Below are 24,589 nucleotides of genomic sequence, written 5' to 3'. Positions count from 1 at the left end.
ACCTTTCGGCTGTAGAGCCTTCTTTCGATGTGAGGGAGAGAGGGAAACCGACAGATGATAAAGCATGAGAGACCAAAAGACAGAGTAGCCAAGAGGAGGTGGAGAGCCTGGGGAGAAAGGGTAGCGACGCTCGGGCAGAACTGGAAGAGGTGTGAAGTCAAAACCTGCAAATGAATATAGAGGATTAGGAGACGAGTCTGTTGGGGGAAAGCTTATTTCTTAGAGGAAACCATTTACTCATAAAAAGTATGAGTCTTAAAAAAAAATCCTACTTCCCAGAACTATAGTTATGCTTTACTTTAGCTTTCCATATTTCATGCTACAGTATATTCAGCTACTACACAACATTATACATGGTCACCCAAGACGGTAGACAAGCAATCTATGCACTACTCTGTATTAACAATTGCAAATTTAAAAATGTATATGCAATGTGGAATTTATCTTGCATCCTGATTTGTGAAATTTAACACGGCAAACATCTGTCATGTTCATTAAATTGATCCGTTTGAAAGGTAGTTTTCACTATACCATAACAGCTTTAAGGTGGCTTTTACATCACAATCAGTCATCTGTAGTTAAATAACCCATCAGACAGAAACAAAAAAAACCCACACAGGTGATTTGTTTTGAGAGCCAAACTAAAATTTTATTGGGTACAAAGTGGAAAACTGTCCTGTACAGTTCAGTGCCATTAACAAAAAAAACAACAAATAAATAAACTGGTTTAATTTGGAAGGAAATGTTTCAATGGGGGTGAATGGTTTCTCAGACAGTACGCCTTGTGCATCATTACAGCTCTTTGTTAATCAGTTGAGACTGGTGGCATCATGCCGACGATCTCAAAAGTGCTGCGAGGGAGCTATCCACCGAGGACCGGGCCTCGGTTACTGCTTCTCTTCCTGGGATTAGCCTTTAAGGGAAGACATTCCAGCTCTCATGATTTCATCCACCAGAAGTATGTTGCTTGCAATTACTGTGCTGTAGAAAAAGACAAAAGGCATTTTACAAAGCTACACAAGCCACGTCAATCTCCCAAAACGCAAAACACTCTTACTCTTAATCTTTATGGACAGGAAGTTGTACTTAGCAAGGTGAGTTATCCAAATACAGCTCACAAATCAAATCTTCCTTCTTCTCTGCATTAATTAGGGTATGAGTGAACGATTCAAAGACTTACTTTGGGAGGGTCAAAGTCATATTGAGAATCTGACCTATTTATCACAGTCACTGAACTAAGCCATCAGTCACTATGATACCCTGCTCAGAAGGCACACAAAAACAGCCTATAAAGCCACTGCAACTTCGCAATAAAATTACCTTTCAGTAAATGACAAATTTCCAGGCTAAGTGTTTTATACTTGCCTTAAATGTTTTAGTTTTAATAAATTCAGTACAGGAATCAGAGGTCTGCATCATTTGTACTTAAGAGCTCCAAGAATTTCTCTCCCCAGCAAAACCCTCAGAAGTGTACAGCATACGTGACCTTACCATGAATGAAGAAGCTGTTTCTTGACACTGTAGTTATCCCACACACCTGCCTCACTTGCAACCATGGGTTCACCTTTAAAAACAAAATGTTCACTTCATTGCAACTCTTTCTTACAGAATGCAGACAGTGGTGTAAACCAAACCTGATGGTTTGCAAGACAAATATTCTAAGTTCCATGTATTCCAAAATAAAAATGAACAATGAGAGAAGCAGTGGCTCAGCGTTTTAAATCCTTGAGGATTAGTGTATTACCTGTGTCCAGGTCCACACCAATGAGCTGTCCAGACTCTTTATACTCAGTCTGCAGCTTCACTAAGGTTTCCTGTGGATCATAGCCAGAGTTCTGTGCAAGCACCTGCCAAGGAAAGAGGTTGAGAATCAGAGCCGTGGCTGGCACAAAGCTGAAAATAAGTAGCAAGCGTTAACAGAAGACGTTTATATCTACCTTGGGAATGATGAGCAGAGCGTCCGCAAAGGCCTGCACTCCCAGCTGGGCCCTCCCTTTCACATTAGGTTTGTGTTTCACAAGGCCGTCAGCCACTGCTACTTCCAAAGCACCAGCTCCTGCCACCACACAGCCTGACAACAGAAGTTATATTCAGGGTTCATACCGTGCTTCATAAAGAGCAACTGGTTTTTTTTTTTAGATAATCTAATTGGAAGAAATGGCAAAAGGTCAGTTACTACATACCATCTTCAATAGCATTCTTGACTGCCCGAAGTCCATCTCTTACGGCATCTTTGATCTGTGTTAAAGTGTGCTTGTTGGGCCCCTTGATCAGAAGGGTCACTGAGCGCGGGTTACTACAGTTTTCGATGAATGTGAACTTCTCTTCACCCTATAGCAAACAAACACTTTCAGTGGGTCATTCAGTAGATCACCAATCTTATCCAAGTAAAGCAAGCAACTCATAAGTACCTTAATAGCTATTAAAACTGATAATTCAACAGCATCACACTTTGTGCTAACAGTGATCTATTCTTTTGCATGGAATCTAACTGCTTTAAACACAATGCTATAATCTTCTATATAACTTGAGCAGAAACAAACTGCAAAGACATAGCTAGTTAATTTTTCTATATTAAGGGCTACCGTAGCTCAACTTTATTATAGCACACATCTGCTCATGATTACAGCATGATCACTTCATTGGGTGCTCCATTTCAATGGCCTGATCAACATTCTACAGCAAAGTGGAGAAAGAAACTCTGAAAAAATAACATCATAAATACAAACACAGAAACAGTGTATCTGCAAAAATCCAACACTTGCACAGAAAATCTTGAATAAACTTACAAGTGTGTGCTCATACATAAGACCAGCATATCCCAGGCATTCTGGTGTTAGGTCATCCACAGAGTTCATGGCTATACCTCCACAAGCAAGGCTAAGCCTTAAAAGTAAATAAAAACAAAGGACTCACAATCAGCTACAAACAGCTGTATCTTGATGATCAGGATATCACTGAACAGTATAATACAGATTGTATTCACTCTTGCGTAAAGTAGATGGATACTAAAGATCTTATCACTGTGTTATAAAGAGTGAATGATAATCTGGCATGGTGTCTGACTGCATATACTACTGACATGAGTATTACAGAATTCTGCCATGCATCCCTTTCTACAAGTTAATGAAAGTCAGCAAAGCATACCTATGTGAACAACAATTACAATAACACACATTCCTTATAAAGCCCAGACAAACAAGAAAATATTTTAAAAGCACCATCAAAATACAGGAACATTGGCCTGAGTACATATTTATAAAAAAGGCTTTGATCAACAAATATTTAAGTCACATTTATTAAAATACGTGTATTTTACTCAATCAAGATATACCATTCAACTGCTGTAGGGAGACTCACAAAAATGAATAATTATATATATTGCTTTAATTTGTCGTGCAACTGGTCAGGTCCTCAACATAAAATTAAAACTTGACCTTAAACTGTAAACAGTCAACTGTCACAGCAACATACCTCTCCATATTCCTCCTCTTAGCTCTGCGGAGAGCTACGATTCCTTCTTTTGCTAGTGCATCTAGAGAAAATGGATCAATACCCTGCAAAAAAGATAGTGAAAAATATAACTTGAGCAACTACAAAAATATGATCAACCTTACAACTGTCCAGATAAAGACTTCCAAAGAAATCTTTCCATTGCGATTTTAAAATGTACTGGTCCACTGAATACATGTAGAAGAAACAAATCTCTTCCAATGCAGAGGTAAGGACCACACTTTTCTTTAGCACAGGCAAATGACCAAGGGAGCTACAAAGCACACATGGGTGTTCACTGTGCAACACAACCTCCATACTGGAAACAAAGCAGAAATGTTTCTAACTTAAGATGAACGTGACAAAATAAGCACAACTGTGAAAAACAATGACCAGTTATGTACTTTTAACCAATCAATTCATTTAAAAGCCTGATGTATACCTTCTGATTAATCACAACAAATCCTTTGGAAGTGTCGCCACAGACTTTGTTCTTCAGGTCAATAATTTTGTTTACTCGGTCTTCGATGAACTTTCTCTCCGCTTTGACCAGCTTTTCCCGCTCTTCTGCACTCTTGTAAAAAAAGCCAGAGTTGACTTCGCTGCAACAAAAAAAGGGATTCTTAGACTTTAAAGTACTGAAAATTACAGAATATTTTAAAGAAGACACAGTAGACTAGTGAAATGACCCTTCATATATAATGCAGGTCCATTAGTGCAACCACAATAATGCAGATTAAAGATCTGGAACAGCAGTGAAACCAAAAGGATGCAGCATTTGACCGCTTTTCTAATAGGTAAGGGATCCCCAGGTCCACAAGGGGTCCTTGAAAATCCTAATCTAGTAAGTCTTATAGCTCACCTGTTTCCAGACCAGCAACACCTGTAAGTTATTAGTTTATTCCTAAATCTGTTCAATTATGAGAGCTCTGCTCCTTGAGAACTGAAGTCTCACAGAATTCTGGATTACTTCATTTAACAAATCATCTTTCATTGATCACAAGTTAAATATTCCAAGTCTTTAGACTTTGATGTAAATGTTACTTATGAAACCTGCAGGGTAGGTGCCCTCCAGGACCAAGAGTGTAGACCCCTACAACAGATCAGTAGGAGCAACAATTTTCCTGAAGGACACCAATAAAAAGCAAAGGCAGAACAATACCCATAACATTCAGCATATCTTGAGCATGCTCGTCCCAAGATATTCCACAAAACATTACTTACGTCTTTTCATATTCCAGGGAAACGTTGCAAGTCAGAATGAAAGCATCTTCAACTCTCTTCTTCATATCTGGATGCCGAGCACCATGATCCAACACCAAACCTCTGATCAGGCTGTACAGAATACAACAAAGAAATGGCCACGATTGCTTTAAACACTCACCGTTATGACACCCTTGGTTACGAAGGGGCTTAATTAAATATGATTTACAAAAGTACTTAATGATTTTTCCTAACTAGGTGGCAGAACAGTAACTAGTTCTCCTCAAGTTCCAGTCCAGTTAAACAGGACCGACTCCAGCAGTCCAACACTTTCCAGGATTACTCACGTTGTGTCGCTATCTGTTTTGTGTTTCATCTCCATAATTTCAACCATGAAGAGGTCAATAGGCTCATTTGGTTTCCGGATGGCAAGAACTGCATCTACTACAGCCTGTAAAGAAAGAAAAAACACTTTAATAGTCTGTTCTTCCCATGTGCCAATACAAACAACTTGTATTTTGTTTACATAATTGTACACATACATTGTAAAAAAAACCTGAGGTGACCTGTATTCATTTTAATTTCATTAATTGGAAGGACACACAGGTAAAGACAAACAATATAAATAATAAACAACTTACTTCTGTCAAGAGGTCTGCAAGCTCCGAGTGGACCTTGGTTCTAAGAGAAGTCCTAGCAACACTGATGAGAGTCTCTCTGTCCATATCCCTGGTTACTTTCACTTGTTCCAAAACCTCAAGAGCCTTTTCTTTTGCTACTTCAAATCCCTCAGCTATGATCCTAGGATGCAGGCCCTGAAAATGATGATAAAACCAAAATACAAGAAACTTTAAATTGGCAGAAAGGAGAGGTGCCTCAACGTTGGTGACCAAAAAGTTAAATTTGCAGTTTTAAATACGAGGTAATCTAAATGGCAAACCATCTAGACAGGAGGTTATCTCTTAAGGATCATAAAACGGTCTGAGATTGAAGAACGTACCTCTGACACATACAGATCTGCTTGCTTCAGAAGCTCTCCAATAATGAGCACATTGGAAGTTGTACCATCTCCTGTGATGTCATCCTGAGCCGTAGCAACCTTGGCAATCAAAGAGGCTGTTGGGTGCTGAATTTGCTGGAGAGGTAAATGAATGCAAAGTGGTCAGTGTGCAAAATTCAATCATTTATGTATTTTGTAGTGTACAAAGCACACACCAATTTTTTAACGTGCTGTTCCATTTCCATTTGTACTGGTCCGTTGAATACATCGAAAAGAATGAGACTCTTTGGATGCAGAGGTACAGACCACACTTTTCTTTAGCACAGATTGATAACCAAAGGAGCTACAGAGCACACATGGGTGTTCACTGTGCGACATCAGAATACATTAAACTAAAAGCTGATCATTACCTTACTTTATTCATCAATTTGGTTGAGAACTTGAACCTTTTCGCAGTGTTTAAGTAAATAAAAAAAAGTTTATAATGAAGACGTTTCCCTTACCATTTCATGCAACAGAACATTACCATCTTTGGTCAACTTTATATCGCCGGCACCAGACACAAGCCTATAAAGAAAGACATCAACAATCATTACCAATGCATACATTTCTTGTGATGAAATATATTTACGTTAATATCCATATTTAGCCTTCCAAACTAAATATGGAAGTCTAGCTCGGGTCGCTGGTTGCGGTTGACAGAATTCACATCTGGAAACAGTTACTATAACTAGAGAAAGCAAAAATCGCCAGAAATCGTTTTTTTTTTTTGATGGGGCAAAAACCGCCATCAGAATAAAGATCCGGCCAAATGCAGCTTTGAATGGGACAACTCTTTTTGCCCCACGTGTGCGCCATTTACCCCACCCCCACTGCTGCCGCGCCTCGGCCTCCGCTACGCAAGGCATATTCTCCTGCAGTTTACGCTGTTTTCGTAGCAAGCGGCAGCTAAATACTGTACGCACGTTGAAAATAAAAACCAACCAAAAAGACATTACATTCAATAGAAATTAACCCGAATAGTTTCATGGATATTGTCATAAAAGCGGCACAGTTTATAAACCGATTTATAAGATAGTTAAGAGCCTCATATTGTGAAAGTGCAGCGCAGACCCTTCAGACGAAGTAACGTACGTGGAACGCAAACTCCGCAAAACCCGCCGACAGTTACGCCGCCTGCGTTGCTAGGCCTCTTGCAAATTTCGGGTCCTTAATGAAACAGCAGAAAATGCAAGTGCACAGGGAGAGCAGAGATACGCCTCTTGAGAGGTAACGAAATTCTTCGGATTGCTTTATGAAGCCCAAATTAAAAGTGTCGTGTTCAGTTACCCTAACAAAGAATCCAACCCCGGCTCATGAATTAGGGGGGAATAAAAAGACGACTCACATTTTCATTGTGCCTTTGGGTCCCAGGTTACTCTTCAGCACATCCTGAAGTCCGCGGGCAGCGCTGATGTTAACAGCGAGAGCTGCCTGGGCACGGGCTACCTCTGCCTTCGGGTTCAGAGCTTTGACAGCGGTCATGGTGACAAAATACAGCCGGCTCTAGAGACAACCGTAGCAAAGCACGGACGGATCTGCCACCAGCTACAAAGCACGGCACGAATAGGCCGCTGCCGGTTTCTAGAACACTCTTGCTGCCTTTATTCAGCACCGCCCCCGGGTCGGTGATTGGTGCACAGCAATGGCCAGCCCTCCTATTATGCATTTTTATTGGCTTACGTTCTTGCCATTCATTTGCGTCGCATGCGTAAGACGTCTGGAGCGTCTCCGATTTTTCTACAGGGTTTGTGTTGTACTGCGTCTTTATGATTGATTATCCACGAATTTCTATGGTAAATGTTTTAAAACAAGAACAATCTTAAGAGCAAGTTGAAGTGATTTTTAAGAAAACGAAAAGGCAAACCCAGAGTTATAGGCCCTTTTTTAATTTTAAGAACATTTAACGGTATACCACTACAGATTGTGCGGTTTTAAAACGTATTGTGCAAGACGCCACACGCGACCTTGTATCGAAATAGCGAAACATAAAAAAGATAAGACACGACCTCACGGCTTGTGGTACTCCACACGGCTGAGGAAAAAATTCTGGTTTGTAACTGTTTATACTAATGCACTCATTGATGAAATATATGGAATAAACGCATAATACATGATCTGATCTTCCATTTAGCTACTCGAAATTCAGAAATGGATTCTTCAGGACACAAGGAAATCATGCCAATCAGCGGTTGTAGCTATTTGCTTCATGCAACCTGGCCATTCGTGTGTTTCGTAATTGCTATGTACAGTAGGTTGGTCGGTTCCACTCAACACACTACTGTTGCTAATGCTCACCGTCAGCCAGCGCCCAGAGGAGGCGGTCGCCTCACGCAACTCTGTAACGCGATTCGTTCAGCTGATCCCGAATTGGTCAGACCGACTCCCAGCTCATTGTACTTGCACAGCTGAAATGAACATGTCCTTGCATCTGACAGGCTGGAGGAACCCATCTGCTGTTTTTCAATGAGCGCCTTCTCAGCTTGCAAGACAGGATTGTCCGGGACTGCGGGCGGGTTTGGGGAGCGCTGCGATTCATACAGACTCAAAAGACAGGGTTCATAAAGGTAAAGAGACATTATAATTGCTATAATTAGGTTTAAATTTAGAGCCGTTTCTTTTTTTCCCCCTCGGTACGTGTTTTGAGGTGAAGTTAAAACATGTGCAATAACAAGTTGTTCCGATGTTGCCAAACAAGATGATATTGTTTACGTGCGTAAAGGGCCAATGAATTCAAAAGTTGAATAGTTGACTGTGGTTGCAGTCTTAACTGTGTGCTGTTACAGTGGGGAGTAAACTGCCTGTCAAGATCGCGGTCTTCAGGTGGTTCTTTGGAAGATGATGCAATCTTCATTGCCTGGGTCATCATGAAATTGAGACTTCAGCTTCAGAACTTAGCCGTAACAGTCTGTAAAGATATCTTTGACAGCAAGCGGCGGTTGTGTAAAATGCGAGTCTTTCTTTCGCAAGCAGTATTTTAATTCTCGACTTTCCTACTTCTGTCCTAACAGGCGAGAATTAAGTGACATGAAATTGTGTGACCTTTCATGTCTTCAGAATGCGGGACATGTTTAATCTCGTGATGAATTCTGCAATTTAATTTGAAGACGCTCAGACATGTGGCTTCTGCACTAATTAAGTTATGGTCTCTTCTTAATTGAAGTTGAGAGTATTTAAGAATGGCTTATCTTAAATCCTTACTATAGAACTTTTAGGAAAAAAAACGCATTGCTTTTTTTTTGCTAAACTTAATAGGTAGTAACGCTTTAACTAACCTATTTGAATATTTTTTATATTTTAACCCTTGAACTCGCCAAAATTGCGTAGTTCCTAACAACGTATTGCATGTTCAGTGAATGTTTGTGTTGTATTTTAGGATATCATTTTAAAAGCTCTTCAGCTTCGTACTGTAGTTAAATAAACGAAATGGACTTTTGCAGAACATCTCATAACGTCATGACTACCCTCCTGGAGACGAAGGAACTGTTTTGCAGCGCAGACGCCGTGTGTTTCGATGTGGACAGTACTGTTATCAAGGAAGAGGGCATTGATGAACTGGCTAAATTTTGCGGTGTCGGGGATGCAGTCACAGAAATGTAGGTACACACCTTCACTGTCAAAAAAAGTTATCACGAAACTAATCAAGTTAATGTTAATGGCGTGACATTTCAGTGTTTCGCACGACGTTCTCCCAGTTCCCCCAGCTGAGGGACTGAATTTAAAACTGATGTCACGTCGATAAAAGATCAGTCTTTTGCATTTTTGCATAACGTACCGAGAGCTTGACCAGCAGAACGTGTTGTTGACCAATGTTGTGTTTTTCAGGACCCGCAAAGCTATGGGTGGCTCAATGAGCTTTAAAACGGCTTTAACGGAACGCCTCTCCATAATAAGATGCTCCCGTGAGCAAGTGAACAAGTTACTCACTGACCACCCTCCCCAGTTAACCCCTGGTATCAAGTAAGTGTATACAGTTATTTTTCCTTTAAACCAAAGGTTTCAGAATATCCAACCCATTTTGTAACTTTGTGTTTGAAATATTGGGCTTCAAATCATGCAGTGTGTACACTTCCTTTTGCCTTTCCCTGGAGTTATTGAATTTTCCGTGTGGATAGGGAGCTGGTGGGGTGCCTTCAGCAGCGCGGCGTGAAGGTGTTTCTGATCTCGGGGGGCTTCCGCTGCCTTGTGGAGCATGTGGCCACGCAGCTCGGTATTCCCCTTGACCACGTCTTTGCAAACCGGCTCAAGTTTTACTTCAATGGTGAGTTTTCTGTTTGGGCTGTACGTTTTAGCTTAAAGGAGGCCCCGGGTTTGGCCCTCAATTCCGTAACAAAAAGGCCATGCTGTTCGTGTCTTAGAATAAGGAGAACTTCGGAGTAGGAGAGATGCTGTGCTCTGGGAAGCCATGTGATCAAAAGACTGTAGTTGAAACCACCTACCCCGAGATCCTAATTGTCTAAATTGTCTGGAGCCATGACTAAAAGGATTTCTTTCTGCATACTTTGTCCATCCAGTGAGCCTTTTGGGCAGATGTCTGTTTTTGCAGAGATCCAAGAAAAAACCAGCTTGCACCACAGGTGCCAGGAGAGCCTAGTGTGTTTTCTAGTAGTCCTATCTAAGTAATCGGTTAAACAGGAGGATAATCATTTTCCTTGACATACAGGTACCTGTAGATGGGATTTTTCGTAATGTCCTCAAATGCTGCTTACTCAATGCTGCTTGGAGCCTGGTTAGAAGTCTTCCCATCAGGCAGAAAATCAAATGAGTAGAACAGCTGGGTCTAGTAACCGAGAGCCTGGGCGGCACGCCAATCAGAAGACGGTAAGCCCCCCAGGTTCCCCCGACCTGCACGAGACTCTGCGCCCGCGGTTTGGGAAGCTCGGCAGCCTGCTCGGATCAGACACGCTGAGGCCGACCTTCAGCCCTGCTCCTCACTCCCCTGTAGGAGAGTACGCGGGGTTCGACGAGACGCAGCTGACGGCCGAGTCGGGGGGAAAGGGCAGGGTGATCAGTTTCCTGAAGCAGAAGTACGAGCTGCAGAAGGTGGTGATGATCGGGGATGGCGCTACAGACCTGGAAGCCTGCCCTCCTGCGGTAAGTCCAGCCCTCGACGCGTACTCTCTGCTGAAACGGACTCCATACGAGAACCGAGGGTTACACACGACTTCGGCCCATCTAGCGCGCTTGGTTTCTAGTAGCTAACCGAACCAAGGATCTCCTGCTTAAAAATATGAGAAAGGAATGTGCAAAGTTTGTTTCAAATTTGTATTTTTCTAACTAAAAGCCTTGACGTTTTGTCCTTCTTATAACTGTGAATCTGTCCTCAATATTACCTGTTCTGTTGTAATTAACACCATTAAATTTTAAATTTCAGCTTCTAAAGTTGGTAATTGGTACAGTTTAAATAGTTTAGAAATGATCTGAAATGAAAACCAATGAGCCTAACAAATTGATCAGAACTCTTGTGTTTCAAGTCTTTACAAATATATCATACAAGGGTGATGTACACGACCTGCTAGATACCCCTGAGTTAATATTACCACATGTAAGGCAGGAGTTTCGAACCTTGGTCCTGGAGATCCACACAACTGCTGATGCTTGTTCGAGGTGAGCTCTGTTACATGATTGAACTCTTAATTAACCTAATAATAAAATGAACGTAAAGAATTCACATTAAGGAAAGAGCCCAGCAGGTATGGAAACCAGCTGAGGACAAGGGAAGAGATCCCCTGGTCTAGACCAAGACTAAGCCCTTCCTCCAGGAGCACACTTGTGACACAGAGCAGGTGTGGACCCAAGGTGCACAAGCAGTCGAGGTGCGCCGTTATAAAAAGGGTCTTGGGACAACCTCACACGACAGTGACCTGGCTGTGGCTCACGATATAAAAGCTTTCTGTTGTTGCTGCTTTTCGAGCGGCAAAGTGCACGCCGGCAGAGAATATTTTAAAGAAGTTTTCATTCTGCGCTCACAGTTTGATTAAAACGAATGCCATCCGGTCCGTCCCTGCACAGAAGTAGTGACGTAACGGCCGTGCCCCAGTATCAACACTGGCGGTCTTGTGCCCCTCCATATGCGTGGTCCTGCTGGGGTCAGTAAGAGCTTAGGGTGTCCCGCTTCTAATCCGTGTTCCACACTGGTGCTCACGTGTGCCCTTCTCATAAGTCTGCATCGGAGCTGACTTCGCTGAAGGGAATCACCCCTTGATGTTGAGTGGTCAACCCTGCTTCTTCTAGGCCATTCTTAATGCCTCAACTCGTAAAGACATGGAACACAAGTTTCATTTAGGTTGGCTCAGTTAAATGAAGAATGGCATGGTGTGGTCTTTGTGGGGAGTTTTGATATGTTCATTTAAAAGGATTCCTAAACTAAGTAATTGCATAAATCAGCTGTTTAAGTTGTCTTTAGAAACGTTTCGTATTGGACAGTGGCTCAGTAGAACTAACGATGGTCCACCCAGGTCTAGCATATTTTTAGACGCATGTCATGACCTCTCCAAAAGTCTGCATTAATGCTTCAGAAATAAATGTCTTAAGTGCTTAAGGAAAATCACATGAAAATAACTTTTGTTTTGTTACTGTGGGACTTAATGCCAGTTTTATGTTAAATTTCCAAACAATAGCCTGTATTCAGAAAAAAAAGTGCCATATTGCTTTGTATACTTTAACAAATACTGATTTGTGTTGTATTCCTACGTTTTAGAATGCCTTCATTGGATTTGGTGGCAATGTCATCAGGCCCCAGGTGAAGGAGAAGTGTGCGTGGTATGTCACGAGCTTCGGAGAGCTCCTTAAAGAACTGGAAAAAAATTAAAGATCTGAGAACAAGAACGAAAAGGCGCATCTTCAAACACTTTTTAAAATAGATTTCTATACTTGTTTATCAATAAGCACTCTTTGGACACCCACATTCTTGTGCCTTTATGTATTCAAAGCCTGATTTTTCCTGGAAATGTTTTTTTCCAGACAACATTTGTCATTTTGTTATACATAGAAGAAAACTATACAGTACTGTAGCTCTGAACTAAGAAACATTTTATAGTGTGTGGTTCAGTAACTGAATATTAAAAGCTGAACGTGATACCATCTTCTACAAGGTCTCAAAATAGCTTAATATTGTACCTTGCACTTAAGTGAAGGTGGAAAGTTAGTGGCTCATGTGATACCCTTTTTGGGTTAGTAGACTCAGTCTTATTGAATCATTTCTGCTGAATGTACAAGTTTGTAGTTCAGGTATCAATATGTTTGTATCAGTTCCGTCCATTTTTTATTTCCGTCATCCATTAAAACAGAAATTTTCTACACTATCAACCACACAAGTCTTTGTCAAGAAATCCATTCAGTTTTCTTGTCCAAATACTTTTTTTCACTTCCGAATAGGGGTTTACAAATTGCACCATGCAAGAATTTTTGTTTTAACTTTAGGAATATCTGTGATGCATATGCAAAGAGTTATCAGCTTGTCCCATGTGAATGCCTAGTGAAGTATTGCTTTTTCTGTGTTAATGCTACAGACAACTGTGAACACTAGGACTTTCACACTTAAAGATTTTTTTAAGCCCCATTTTGGTATTCCCTTTATACTCCTACTCCTGTTATTACGAGTAAAAAGCTTAAGTGTGTGGTGTGATGTTATTATAAAGAATTTGCATTTATTTCCACACCTACTAATGATGCTTTAAAGCATAACATTGATTTTTAAATTATTTTCAGTTGTAATACTATTCTATTAATCATAATATCAATAATCATATACTACAGGAATAACAAAGAAATGTGAGGCATTCCAGTCAAGTATATCTCTTATTGTTCTTAACTACACAGTCATTCTTGTTCCACATCAATAGACCACAATGACTGCAAATAAAGTTTATTAATTTCTGTAAATTATACAGTAGTGTGCCTGGGTTGTAGGCCTGTTACAGCAAATTCTGATTATAAAATCACTTTTTAACAGTGCTTTTAAACTAGAAACTCTGGAAAAAAAAACTGTACACAAAATGTCCAACAAATGTTATAATTATACAATGCATGAAGCCCTTCTTACTAACAAAATCTAGACATGCACTAATCCACAGTATGGATTTAAATACAAACCATTTCATTTAGTACTGCTACAACAACCCTCTCAAGTCTGTAATCTCACAAAGGATTTGGGGTAGATAATGCAAGTCAACAGTCTATAGCTTTGTTGCAATTTAAAAAACCACATACGCAACTCAAGTACTTTTAAAAATTAACCAGGATGTATTGGTTCATTTAAAAAAACAGAACAGAGAGCAGTGCATCACAAATAGCACTGTTTAACATGGTTTCAGTTGTCCTCACTCTAGCATTCATTTGAAAACTAAAAAATGCCATATCTGCCAGAAACCAAATCTTCTATGATTCCAATTTCAAAGGCTAACTGTAAAAATTTAATTAACTAAAGATGCCACTGTACATCTCTACTGCTGAAAACATCTACTACATTTTAATGGTTTTGATGATGTAATTGTTTTATAGTGATAACCATTAATCTTATTAAACCTCCAGTATAAGATGGAACTAAATTTGGGATAAATAATACTTCAACTAGTGATGATTTTGTACCCTGCCAGTTAGTTTAATAAAATACTTTTTTTTACAACAAAATGAATTATGTATTATACTTGAGGTACATTAGAGTCGCACATGTTTGGGGGTGGTTAAAACAGTTTTAGGGAAGTAGAAGTTCCCTAGAAGTAGGTAATTTTAAAACATTTCCTCACAAAAGAAAAGTGGGTGTAGTCATTAATGCCAATTACCGATTAACTAAATTTTGTCCTTTGAATTTGGACTGCACAATATAGATGTCTGTAAGATTGATAATACAAATGGAGGCCCTACCAAATACTATTTTGTTTATTTATAGACAAATTTGCAATAAAAAGTAAATTATTGCTAAGAGGTTATAGTTCTACTGTAAATACATAAGCCTTCTTGTAAAGTGGATACTGTTGGTGTTTATGCCACACATTCACTGTTGAAGATGTTTTTGTCTTGTTAGTAAATATCTTACTACAGATGGTTTTGGATACAAAATTTTTAAAAGTACCAGATGCTGTATTCTGGTTCAGGTTAAAAAACAAAACTAAAAAACGTCAGTAGAGGGAGGTGGGCTTTTTTACAACAGATTTTAGATCACAGCAGTCGGACATCTGACATTGTTGAGTCATTTTTATTAATAATGTTTCTTCAGGATTGTAGGAGGTACTTCATAACCTACTGAAGGGGCGAGATCTTCAAGGGAATCATAATCCTGGAATCCATATGTTGGATAAGAGGAACTTGGAAAAGAAAAGAAAAATATAATTAAATAAAGTGTGTAAATTAAGCACATGACATACAGACAATTGCCCTAAATTTACCATGGGTTAAACTATGTGAATTTAAATACAGCAATACATCTCACACTAAGTTTCTTAGAGCTTTAGAAAATAGTTTTTCCTTTAAGGAAGTGGCAGTGGTACAGTACATGGATTGGTGATTTCAGCAATATTTGTAGTTACAGGGTTTAAGGATTCTAACCTCATTTGTTTGATCACCAGCTGTGAAGTCTGCAACAGCAATATATCACTCCTTTATATTCCTTTGGGATTTAAAAGCCAATTGAAAATGTGAGTTTTTACATGATTAAAGCATAGAGGGAATGCATATGTGAAATTGTTAGGATTGTTTACACGATCCTGGCAGTGCACAACACCATTAGAAATCTTCACTTACTACACGCAGGGGAGTTCACGGGTCCTGTACTTGATGCACAAAGGAGAAATGTGGCTCACCTGTGTAATATACACACTCATCCCAACCATCTTGCTGCCAGGCTGCATTCCTGGTGTCATCCCTCGACTGCAAGTCTTTGTACGCTGAAACCAAAAGACCAAGGCAGCTCTAGGAATGCAGTTCGGAGCTTGAATCGTGTGCGATTGTAAGTGTGCAAGGAAGTGTATAAACTTTAGACCAGGAGTGTTCAGTCCTAGGTTAGGAGGGCCAGTGTGCCTGCAGGTTTTCTAGGTCTCTTGAACGCAGCAGCCCTCGAGGAGCAGGTGCCTGATGCGTCAGTTAAGACACTTTAACCAGTTCACTAGCTGCTTAGTCTGTTATAATCCGAGATGGAGTGAAAAGCTGCCAACACACCAACCCTCCAGACACATCTGCATTAAACGGCTCTCTCTGAGTATGCGCGTTTAGTCTTCGTTACCCCAAAGGTGATGGACCATGTAGAGGTTTCCAATTTGAGAGAAAAACCCTCCGACCGCTTCTTCGTTTTTCTGGCGGTATTTGATAGCCCGAGCCCTACAGAGAAATTTTGTGTCAAAAGCACCACTTGCAAACGGTTATAAATGCATTTGCATAGAAAATAAATTAGAACATATACTGCATTTCAAATGTAGATTTACCATGTTACAAGCTGGCAGCTTGTCATATTCACAGATAAATTAGTATAAAATACACAAAAGGCACAACCAGCTAAATTGTATCCCCCTGGAATATTTGTAATGACTTCAGGCTTAAACATAGTCATACATTATTTGTCTTTAGGGCTCTTAGATTTGAATTTAATTCATCATCAGATATTAAATTCATTACATGGCATTTGTAATATACTATAGTAACTAAGAGCCTTATTTATCAAACTCAGAGGTGAACCTTTATTCAACTTGGCAATATCCAAATACCAAAACAAACTATGTCAAATACTGTATATATTATCGCTAAACCCTAAATTAACAAATCTCTAAACCAGAGTTTTATATTTGAAACACATAAAAATATCTTACCTTAACAATTAACAATGAAACCAAAGGAAAGGGAATTTGATATTTTTAAAATGTTTATATTAAACATTAGATACACAATTGATATTTTTTATTTTAATAAAAAATATTGGAAATCAATGTGATCCCAAAATTCATTCATTGTAATCCAGGCAAATTATTTATGAAAGTGGGAATTATTACAATTTTCAAATCAATCAAATGTAAGCAGTAAAACAAGTATTGTGGAAAAAATTACATGTGCGTAATGTAAACCTTAACCTGTGAAAGCCGCCAGCTTCAGTTTGGCATTTATACAATCTGTTGAGAGGTAATAACCAGATTTTAATACTTCCAAAACTGCAAGGCTAGTACAAGTATATCACTTGTCACCACATGCATAATTACAAAAAAATCCAAACACTTAAAGGAAACAAATATATATATACACCCACAGAAAAAATGCATCCACCCTTTTAAAGAAATACCTGGTCATGAATGATCTGTGGTGACAGCTATCCCACGTGCTATTCCCAAGAAGAATAACTTAATTACATATATTAAAATCTATAGAAAATTAACCATTAAAAATAACCTTACCAGTAATTGCCCCATTCAATCATAGTTCCAGGCTGAAAAAATATGAAAAACATTTTAAAATCTAGCCGAAAAAAAAAAGAAATTCAAAGTAATAATATCACTCGCCAACACCCATCAAATCAGTAAACGCTTTGTTCTGTCAAGCACTCCTGTGTGTTTCATAAATGATGTATGTGCACTGAAGAGGGAAGTACTACACTGTTTAACCATTAATTACCGGCTAAGGTCATATAACACAAAGTGAAAAACACACCAGGATACCAAAACCTCTGTAGTCATTGTGCTCCGATAGTGTGGTTCTTGATTAAGGATGCTGTAAATCCTATGCAAAAAGAGTCCCCCCTTTGCTGGCGGTACGATTTGAAACATGCAGGACTCACTCGGAGCTGATATGTTCTCAGCTCGTATATGTTGGGACCTTGTCTGGGTACAGGCTCATTCCAGAAGCTGAACTCCAGCAGCAGCTGATTCCTACGGGACAAAAGCATCTTCCCTCTTTCTTTCCGATACTCCATGAATTCCTGGGGAGAGAAAACTTCCATATGAGGCCAGCGATCAATAATATCGCAATCAAAGCTTTTATGCTTTTGAAACAAGTGATTGTGGTTTGGAAGAATAATATTTTACTCAACTCTGGGAAAATCAATTAATATTCAAGCGCCACATGCTAATTCTAGCTCATAATTCTAAATGTGCACCTGTTTCAATGTGCAGTACCTATAAAGATTGTGTGATTACCTGGAACAATCATAACCCTCCATACCCGTGAAGTCTGTAATATTTTCTTCCCAGCTTCAAAATGACTTATTGAAATCAATAATTTAAATCACACATGAAGCCACAAAAAGCTGGCAAAGACCAGCCTGTTTCTCCCTTTTCCTTTCAGAGATTGTAAGTTGAAAAAATAGTGGTGTTATTTACGTTTTGTATACAGATGAAGAAAGGCTCCAGTACCTTGTTTTGCCTAAGTTTACTCATTACTTCAGTTAGTGCTGGGTAACCTCCCTCATACCTCCACAGGTGAACTAGAAAACAAAATGCAGAGCACTTTATGTTACTTGATGGTTACTTCATTATAACCACATCATTGAGAAAGTATTGCTTAGTAAACCAAGAGCTATCCATGCATCTTTTTTGTTGCCGCTTGTTCTAATTCAGGGTCGCAGGGGAGCCGGAGCCTATCCCAGCAAGCAACAGGCACAAGGAACCCAGAACTATTTCCTCTTCAAATACCAGGAGCTGCACTGCTCTATAAAGACAAGCACAGACATACAAAAACAAGCAAATGCTGTTGTCTTTTCCATCAAAAGAGCAGTTCTCAGTACGAGTTTGCTGAGAGACAGGGGCTCATTTGCAGTGTCATGATGGAGTAGTTATACCTGATATTTTACAATCCTCTGGAAAAATCAAAGCATGACATTTTGACCTGGTCATACTATGGGACAGCACTAGCTAATCAATTGTGGTCTAAGGGGTGTAGCATTATGTATTCAAGTGCACAAGTAGGTTTACTGGTAAAACAGACTGCAGAAGACATTGCATGCTGGGTACCGGTGCTGTCCCCTACCAGCCTGATCCTGCTCCCCGTACCACGTATTCCAGGTGCCCACCAGCTCACAGGGGTAGTGCTTATCTGCATGGATTGATGGCAAAACCTCCTCGCTGTATGGAGAGTTAAATTAGTCAAACACTTCAAAAGCCATTGTCTCGGGCACAAAGCTTTTGCTTCACCTTCACCTTTGTCACTCTTGCTCAGACAGACCCCTTCCTCCATTGCATCTTAAGTGACTGCATTGTCATTTCTTGCAGCTGTTGCTTTACAGTCCTTGCTGTCGATTGTGCTTTTGCCTAGTGTTATGATCATCAGATTGTTCAGTTAGGAAACGGTACCCTACATGGTCATAAGCCAAAGCTATCTGCTTCCATATTCATAAAGAGCTCCCATGTGCATTCTTAATGCCAGGGCACACTAATTCCTTTCTGTAAAGTTAAATGGTGTGCAATCTTTATTTAAATACGTTCCACATATTTTTCCAAATCATCTTTTCTAAAGAGTTTTTCAAATTTGTTAGCCTACTGCATGCTTTTTACCTGTGTGGGTACAAGCAGGAACAATTACTGATACAGTGAAACAGCAGGATAAAGATCTATAATTCATTGGTCTGCAGTTATGAAACACCAAGAAGCTTTGTAATAAAGGAATGAAATCAGGCATATTCATACCTGCAAATAAATTGTAAATTCATAAGTGGCTCATGGAAACATCAAAAACAAAGAAGGGTAGTTCTTTTTTTAAACTTTAAAAAAATCACACATTTTATTTTTCTCAAATAAATCATTCTAAATGTATCTGGTGCTATAACACACTTTATGACATATTAAATCCAGTCACTCTCAGTTTAACTACAGCTATACAGATGTTCCTGTTTTTGCTTAGCAAGAATGATAGCAGAAAGCTCACCAAAGTTTGTTGTAGGCATCCAGGCACTCAGGTTTTACATTGTGAACTGGAAACAAAAATAAAAACGTTTAAAAATCTTAGTGGTCCTCTTAAGTTAAGAAAAGTAAATTGCTAAAATCTATTAAGACACCACTTTTTCTCTATTTGTGGCTTTTCACAAAGAAAAAAGGTCTTGATACTGTATATTACAAGCCTTTCAGAATAACTTGCCAACATGATGTTTGTTGCCTCTGGTAATAGCAAGGAAAACAGTGATGATCAAGGAACTTACACTGAATTTTGTACAGGTTACTGGTTTCCTTCTTAGCGAGGAGGTTAGAGTGGGCGTCCTTTCTCGGATCAACTTTTCGGACGAAGAGAGACTTGAACCAGCTGTCCTCCCCATTCCTGTTAGTAGACGCTGACAGGCCTCTGAAGGCAACAGTGAGAAGCCAAGAATGTCACTGGTACCAAGACAGGTTTTACACGAGTTTTAATACACTCGTGCCTGAAAGTGTGCATGTGCACCATAGTAGAAATACTATCATAGCAATATATAATACTTCCAGAAAAGCTACATTAAAGTTGGAGAAATAAAAAAATATATAACTAGAGGTTAATTTACACCTATTTCGATCTCCAGTGAATAATGAACTCTCTGTTGATTGATGCTTGTAAGCACATTGCCCACATCCGATTAGAGCTCCAGAAACTGAAATCTGAAATAACCTGCCTCCTTCCCACCCTAAACAGTTGTGAGGGATACTGAAGGTCTATGAGGAGAAAAATAGCCTGAAAAGTTCCCCCACCACCACCTTCATAAGCATTTTTGGAGGTCATTAGTGTTGCTACTGACCGGGCCTAACCTTGCTGTGGTACTGAGGAGAGACTCTATGCATATGAACACATATGACGAGACTGGTCGTAAGGAGGAATAGTGTTTCAATTTTATTATAAAATGGGATTACGTCCGGTATCATAATCGGTGTTATTGAATCTAAAAATAATACACATATGTCCGGATAAATTAGAAAGAATGGCATAACTAAAAATAAATATCACATAAGCCTAAGGATTACACGGAATAAACCACGCAGAAAACACTGCGTTGACAAAAAAAAAAGTGTCAAGGTCAATCACATAATTAACGGCGAAAACAAAGAAAAATGGTAGGCAGTGCCCTCCTCACAACGGTAACCATGTATGCTCAGTAAACAAAGGCATTTATAATGACCTTGAGCTGCAATTGGATAAACTGCAGGAACACCACTGACAAAAACTTCCTGCGAGATAGTCGGCCTGTTTCGAGGTCAATATTAAAAAGGGAAACGAAAGGAAACAGGAGGCCCAAAAGTATAACTGCTGTTGCTTTAAGATAATGTTTTAAACGTTGTTGTTTTTTTTTTAATCTCAGCGCAAATTGCACACAGCCCAAACACGGGTGGAAGCGCATTATTTTCCCAACCTACACTACAGTTTGGAGGGGGCGGCGACATCGGCTGCACAAAAAAGCATGGAGCTAAAAACGCAGAAAGAGCACCTTTAGTATGAAAAAACACCGCGGTGTTTATTACAAACTGCGCGGAAAGAGACGAACCTGGAGACGAAAACGAGCTGTCCTCGAGCTCGGACCCTAGCTCTTGCTTGATTCAGGTCGGCCCCCAAACTCCGAAGGACTCGAGTCGCCATCTTCCTCAGGCTAAGCATTTCCTGCCACTGATAACGACGTAACAGATGTTCTGAATCAGGATAGCCATTGGAGGGCAGTGAAGGCAATTTATGCAAAGAATCGACGTGATGTCTAAGGTCCTGAGCTTTCATATTGCAAATTTGGCGGTACGCTACTCCAAGAAAAGACTTGTTTTGCTCACGGATGGTAACTGTCCGTAGGGTGCAACCTCACATTTTGGAATGGTGTTAAGATTGCGAGGTAATCATGTTTTGAACACGTGCAATTAGGACTAAATCGAAGTCTAACTTAAAATATAGATCACAAGCCTCAAGTGAAGCTATAAATACCTTTTAATGTTTCAAAAAGCTTTTAAAATTAAAATTAGAAATGTAATTTACAATGGTAATGTTGTGCTAATAACATACAGGGAATTCCCTAAGTAACCTAGCTATATCATATATAGTATTCCCATAAATGGAGAAAACAATGTTATATAAACAGTGCAGTTAACAAATAAATCATCAATATCACAATTATATGTTGACAATTCTGTATTCCAACCCAAATTGATTTTCTATTTTGCTAAAACCATCAGATGTGTAGGGAATGCACTAAATATATTTTATATATGCAACATACGTATTCTTCAAAGGTTTTAATATTCAAATCATTTCATTTACTTGGAATGGGAGTGCCAAGGAGAGCAAGTCTACTGTACAGCATAGTCCCGAAAATCAAATGATGTTGTTATATATTTACAATTCAAAAAGCTTACTGTATCCGAGCGCATCATTTAACCAGATAACTCAACTGAGAATTCTCATTTATAAAGACGATCTGGAGAATACCGAATTATATAATTTTGCTATATACTGTAGTGGGTCAGCATGTGTAAATTACTATACCTTACTCAAGGGTACAATCGCAGTGCTCCAAATTTTGCACATTAAAAAAGATGCAATTTTATTTAATAGCTAATCAAAGAATCTTGATTCCACAGAGGTACATTTCTACAATTGATTTTTTAACTTCTAAACATTAAAGCAGTGGCGTTGCACAACAGTATATCAGAAAGCTTCAAAGGAATCAAGTACAAAAGAAAACTGTTTTAGCTGTGGAATCTTCTTCAGGCACGAGGGTTCAAGCCCTATGTTAATACCAGGCACTGTTCCTCAGCTATAATAAAAAAATAATAAACTTTATTTTACATAGTACGTTTAAAAGTGGCTACTCAGAGTGCTTTACAGAACAAAACAAATGCACAGTGAGAGGAGATAGGTCTTCCCAAACCTAAAGACTGCAGTTAAAATATTGTTTTTTTTCTTTCTGCTTTACTTTTCCTCTTGGAATTAACCTCTGCTTGTTCCTTGATTTACTTTTCAATGTGCTAACACATTTTCACATCTGAACAAACTAAATTAAAACAAAAATTGATCAAGACAGATATGGACATCATGACACATTGCAAAAAAAAAAAGTTTATTTTTTTTTCAGTCTTTTTCAGACTTCAGAAGATTTCTCTGGAGTTTTGCTTGATGCTGCTGTGATGTTTAGTTCCTGGAGCTTCTCGGTTAAAGATTCAGCAGTAGTCTCTGTGGAGTCTGAGAGGGGCTCCAAAAACAGGCTTCCAGCAACCTGCTTCCCAGTCAGTGGGTCTACAACCTTCCCAACCTTGTACACGACTTCTGCAAGTTCATGCTTAACGTGTTTTGACTTTTTCTCAGGCAATGCCTTCAAAAGAACCACGTCTCCAACAGTGCACTGTTCCAGAGCGTCGTGTGCAAAATAAGTCTTCCTTTTGTTGTAGAACTGTGAATGACATGATATACCATAAACCTGATGTAAAAAATTTAACATTTTGAAGCAGCACAGTTTATGAACTGTTATGAACTGTCAATGCAAGTTCTTTACAATACCAAAATCTGTACATCATTATTCAGAATTATATCCACTAGTTTAACTTAATTCACATTAAATCCTCGTCTAATCAACTCTGTAATCTGTTTTTTTTTGTTTGTACATTCATTCTTTTTCTACACATTTAAAACAATATCCCTGCATTTGCTAAACTGAGACTGGCATATATAGAACATTTTTATCTTGTAGACATCAGATTTTTTGCGATAGTTGTCGCCAAAATCAAACCGATTCAAATATATAATATTTACCTTCATCAGATACCGATCCAATACAAGTCTTGTCACTCGAACTTTTGCGGTTTTCTGCATTTTGGTTCCGATCACCTTGCCTATTATCCATCTGGCGTGGACTGAGGCTTGTTTTGCAGACATTCTGACAGCTTTCAAAACCTTATGGAAAAGTAAAATCAGCAAAAGGTCAAAACCATCGCGTATCTTAAAGGTCTTTATTGTACGAAAACAAACTGAAAATTACCAGCAGCAAAAACGATACTTTCGCCTACACTGACACTTTTGTATAATAAAAAAACAACTTTTTGCACTATTGTTATATCACATACATAATAGAATAACGAATGTAAGCGTGTTTTAAGCATTTCACTATAATATAGCAAATGTATAATCTAAATTTGATAAATCTACAGGTGACTTAGATTAAGCTAATGCTTAACTCTGAATAAAAAATATCTGTTGCAAAAGATATACATTTTTAATCTATTGCAAAATTAGCTCGCGTAAACAAAGTGTATAATAGAAAGCACATGTTCAAAACTAGAAGACAATGATCTATTTTAAGACACTGACGAAAAATATTTCCCAGATACGAAACTTCTTACCCTAAAATGAAATATAGAGTATTAGCAAAAATACGAAAATCGATTAAACTATGAAGGTCAGGAATTCGGAAATCTGTTTCTCCATGCCTTCTGCGATAAACCGGCGCATTATGATGACGCCATAAACAGAAACTACGGCACCTCGGAAGGGGAGAGGCGACAATTGAACAATGTCAGAACAAAACCGAGATTTGTATGCAGACGCATAGCATAAATACGCGGTATGGGACATTATATCATGTTCATACAGCAACATAATAACTTAAAAATGCAATGGCGGTGGAATGCAATCAGGTCATACACATCCACATAGAATACTAATACTTTAAAAACACTTCAGGTGTTACCAAATATCGTGGAAAAAGTTAGCAACAATACGATTTTAACGTAGCGATTAATAAAAACGTGAGAAATACAGTCAAGCCTGGTAAAAAAAATCTCTCTATTGCATAGGGTCAAACCTCAGTGATTATCTATTGCTTTGAAAAAAATCAAGCATTTTTTTTAAAAACAGCTGCCTGCTGTTCATTCTCTCACCTGTAGAGTGAAACAAAGCCGCTTTATCGAAACTCTAGAATTTAATCGCTGTTACTCTATTTAAAAAGAAGTTTTA

At 38.9% G+C, this 24,589-nt stretch overlaps 4 protein-coding genes and 3 non-coding genes across 9 annotated transcripts; 1 reads left to right on the top strand and 6 right to left on the bottom strand.

Annotated features, from left to right (window-relative positions):
- Positions 1-623: 623 nt before the first annotated feature.
- cct6a (chaperonin containing TCP1, subunit 6A (zeta 1)) lies at positions 624-7,338 on the bottom strand. Its single transcript, XM_088906742.1, has 14 exons — positions 7,083-7,338; positions 6,199-6,262; positions 5,696-5,830; positions 5,337-5,510; positions 5,043-5,146; positions 4,717-4,827; positions 3,935-4,094; positions 3,475-3,557; positions 2,790-2,886; positions 2,184-2,331; positions 1,938-2,071; positions 1,745-1,847; positions 1,492-1,564; positions 624-981 (listed from the first exon to the last, which is right to left on the bottom strand). The coding sequence occupies exons 1-14, from the start codon at positions 7,217-7,219 to the stop codon at positions 909-911; spliced, it is 1,596 nt and encodes a 531-aa protein (XP_088762868.1). The 5' UTR covers positions 7,220-7,338; the 3' UTR covers positions 624-908.
- LOC148814250 (small nucleolar RNA SNORA15) lies at positions 2,975-3,108 on the bottom strand. The gene has a single exon (XR_016086164.1). It is a non-coding gene; the product is annotated as a small nucleolar RNA SNORA15 (small nucleolar RNA).
- Positions 3,666-3,798, bottom strand: LOC148814249 (small nucleolar RNA SNORA22). The gene has a single exon (XR_016086159.1). It is a non-coding gene; the product is annotated as a small nucleolar RNA SNORA22 (small nucleolar RNA).
- LOC148814248 (small nucleolar RNA SNORA22) lies at positions 5,939-6,070 on the bottom strand. Its single transcript, XR_016086160.1, has one exon. It is a non-coding gene; the product is annotated as a small nucleolar RNA SNORA22 (small nucleolar RNA).
- On the top strand, positions 6,946-13,621 carry psph (phosphoserine phosphatase). Of its 3 annotated transcripts, XM_088906751.1 has the most exons (7): positions 6,946-6,964; positions 8,173-8,301; positions 9,175-9,330; positions 9,560-9,694; positions 9,850-9,995; positions 10,680-10,828; positions 12,435-13,621. In XM_088906751.1, exons 3-7 carry the CDS (start codon positions 9,191-9,193, stop codon positions 12,543-12,545), a joined length of 681 nt encoding a protein of 226 aa, XP_088762877.1. In that variant the 5' UTR covers positions 6,946-6,964; positions 8,173-8,301; positions 9,175-9,190; the 3' UTR covers positions 12,546-13,621. The 3 variants fall into 3 exon arrangements, with proteins under 3 accessions (XP_088762877.1, XP_088762876.1, XP_088762878.1); XM_088906750.1 differs by lacking the exon at positions 6,946-6,964 and having other exon boundaries at positions 8,083-8,301; XM_088906752.1 differs by lacking the exons at positions 6,946-6,964; positions 8,173-8,301 and adding an exon at positions 8,673-8,745 and having other exon boundaries at positions 12,435-13,045.
- nipsnap2 (nipsnap homolog 2) lies at positions 13,586-21,464 on the bottom strand. Its single transcript, XM_088906749.1, has 10 exons — positions 21,147-21,464; positions 19,842-19,981; positions 19,571-19,616; positions 18,677-18,771; positions 18,064-18,134; positions 17,490-17,630; positions 17,110-17,141; positions 15,954-16,048; positions 15,535-15,618; positions 13,586-15,039 (listed from the first exon to the last, which is right to left on the bottom strand). The coding sequence occupies exons 1-10, from the start codon at positions 21,368-21,370 to the stop codon at positions 14,975-14,977; spliced, it is 993 nt and encodes a 330-aa protein (XP_088762875.1). The 5' UTR covers positions 21,371-21,464; the 3' UTR covers positions 13,586-14,974.
- Positions 21,465-21,553: 89 nt separating this feature from the next.
- mrps17 (mitochondrial ribosomal protein S17) lies at positions 21,554-24,092 on the bottom strand. The gene is made up of 3 exons (XM_088906883.1): positions 23,977-24,092; positions 23,390-23,530; positions 21,554-23,030 (listed from the first exon to the last, which is right to left on the bottom strand). The coding sequence occupies exons 2-3, from the start codon at positions 23,510-23,512 to the stop codon at positions 22,722-22,724; spliced, it is 432 nt and encodes a 143-aa protein (XP_088763009.1). The 5' UTR covers positions 23,513-23,530; positions 23,977-24,092; the 3' UTR covers positions 21,554-22,721.
- Positions 24,093-24,589: the final 497 nt, after the last annotated feature.

This window comes from Atractosteus spatula, chromosome 27 (genome assembly GCF_055471065.1).
Source record: "Atractosteus spatula isolate fAtrSpa1 chromosome 27, fAtrSpa1.hap1, whole genome shotgun sequence".
In the NCBI taxonomy this organism is placed as follows: Eukaryota; Metazoa; Chordata; class Actinopteri; order Semionotiformes; family Lepisosteidae; genus Atractosteus; species Atractosteus spatula.
Note: the sequence above shows the minus strand (reverse complement) of the source record. Positions and strands in the feature narration are given on the sequence as shown.

Coding starts and splice junctions, on each gene's coding strand:
- cct6a (XM_088906742.1), bottom strand. CDS start 7,219: ATGACCGCTGTCAAAGCTCTGAACCCGAAGGCAGAGGTAGCCCGTGCC. Junction 2,332..2,789: donor TTATGTATGAGCACACACTT/GTAAGTTTATTC, acceptor TGTTTGCTATAG/GGTGAAGAGAAGTTCACATT. Junction 982..1,491: donor AAACAGCTTCTTCATTCATG/GTAAGGTCACGT, acceptor CTTTTTCTACAG/CACAGTAATTGCAAGCAACA.
- psph (XM_088906751.1), top strand. CDS start 9,191: ATGACTACCCTCCTGGAGACGAAGGAACTGTTTTGCAGCGCAGACGCC. Junction 9,331..9,559: donor GGGGATGCAGTCACAGAAAT/GTAGGTACACAC, acceptor TGTGTTTTTCAG/GACCCGCAAAGCTATGGGTG. Junction 10,829..12,434: donor TGGAAGCCTGCCCTCCTGCG/GTAAGTCCAGCC, acceptor CCTACGTTTTAG/AATGCCTTCATTGGATTTGG.
- nipsnap2 (XM_088906749.1), bottom strand. CDS start 21,370: ATGAAAGCTCAGGACCTTAGACATCACGTCGATTCTTTGCATAAATTG. Junction 19,617..19,841: donor TAACCTGTACAAAATTCAGT/GTAAGTTCCTTG, acceptor TTTTGTTTCCAG/TTCACAATGTAAAACCTGAG. Junction 17,631..18,063: donor GTAAACTTAGGCAAAACAAG/GTACTGGAGCCT, acceptor TTCTCTCCCCAG/GAATTCATGGAGTATCGGAA.
- mrps17 (XM_088906883.1), bottom strand. CDS start 23,512: ATGTCTGCAAAACAAGCCTCAGTCCACGCCAGATGGATAATAGGCAAG. Junction 23,031..23,389: donor TGGATCGGTATCTGATGAAG/GTAAATATTATA, acceptor TGTCATTCACAG/TTCTACAACAAAAGGAAGAC.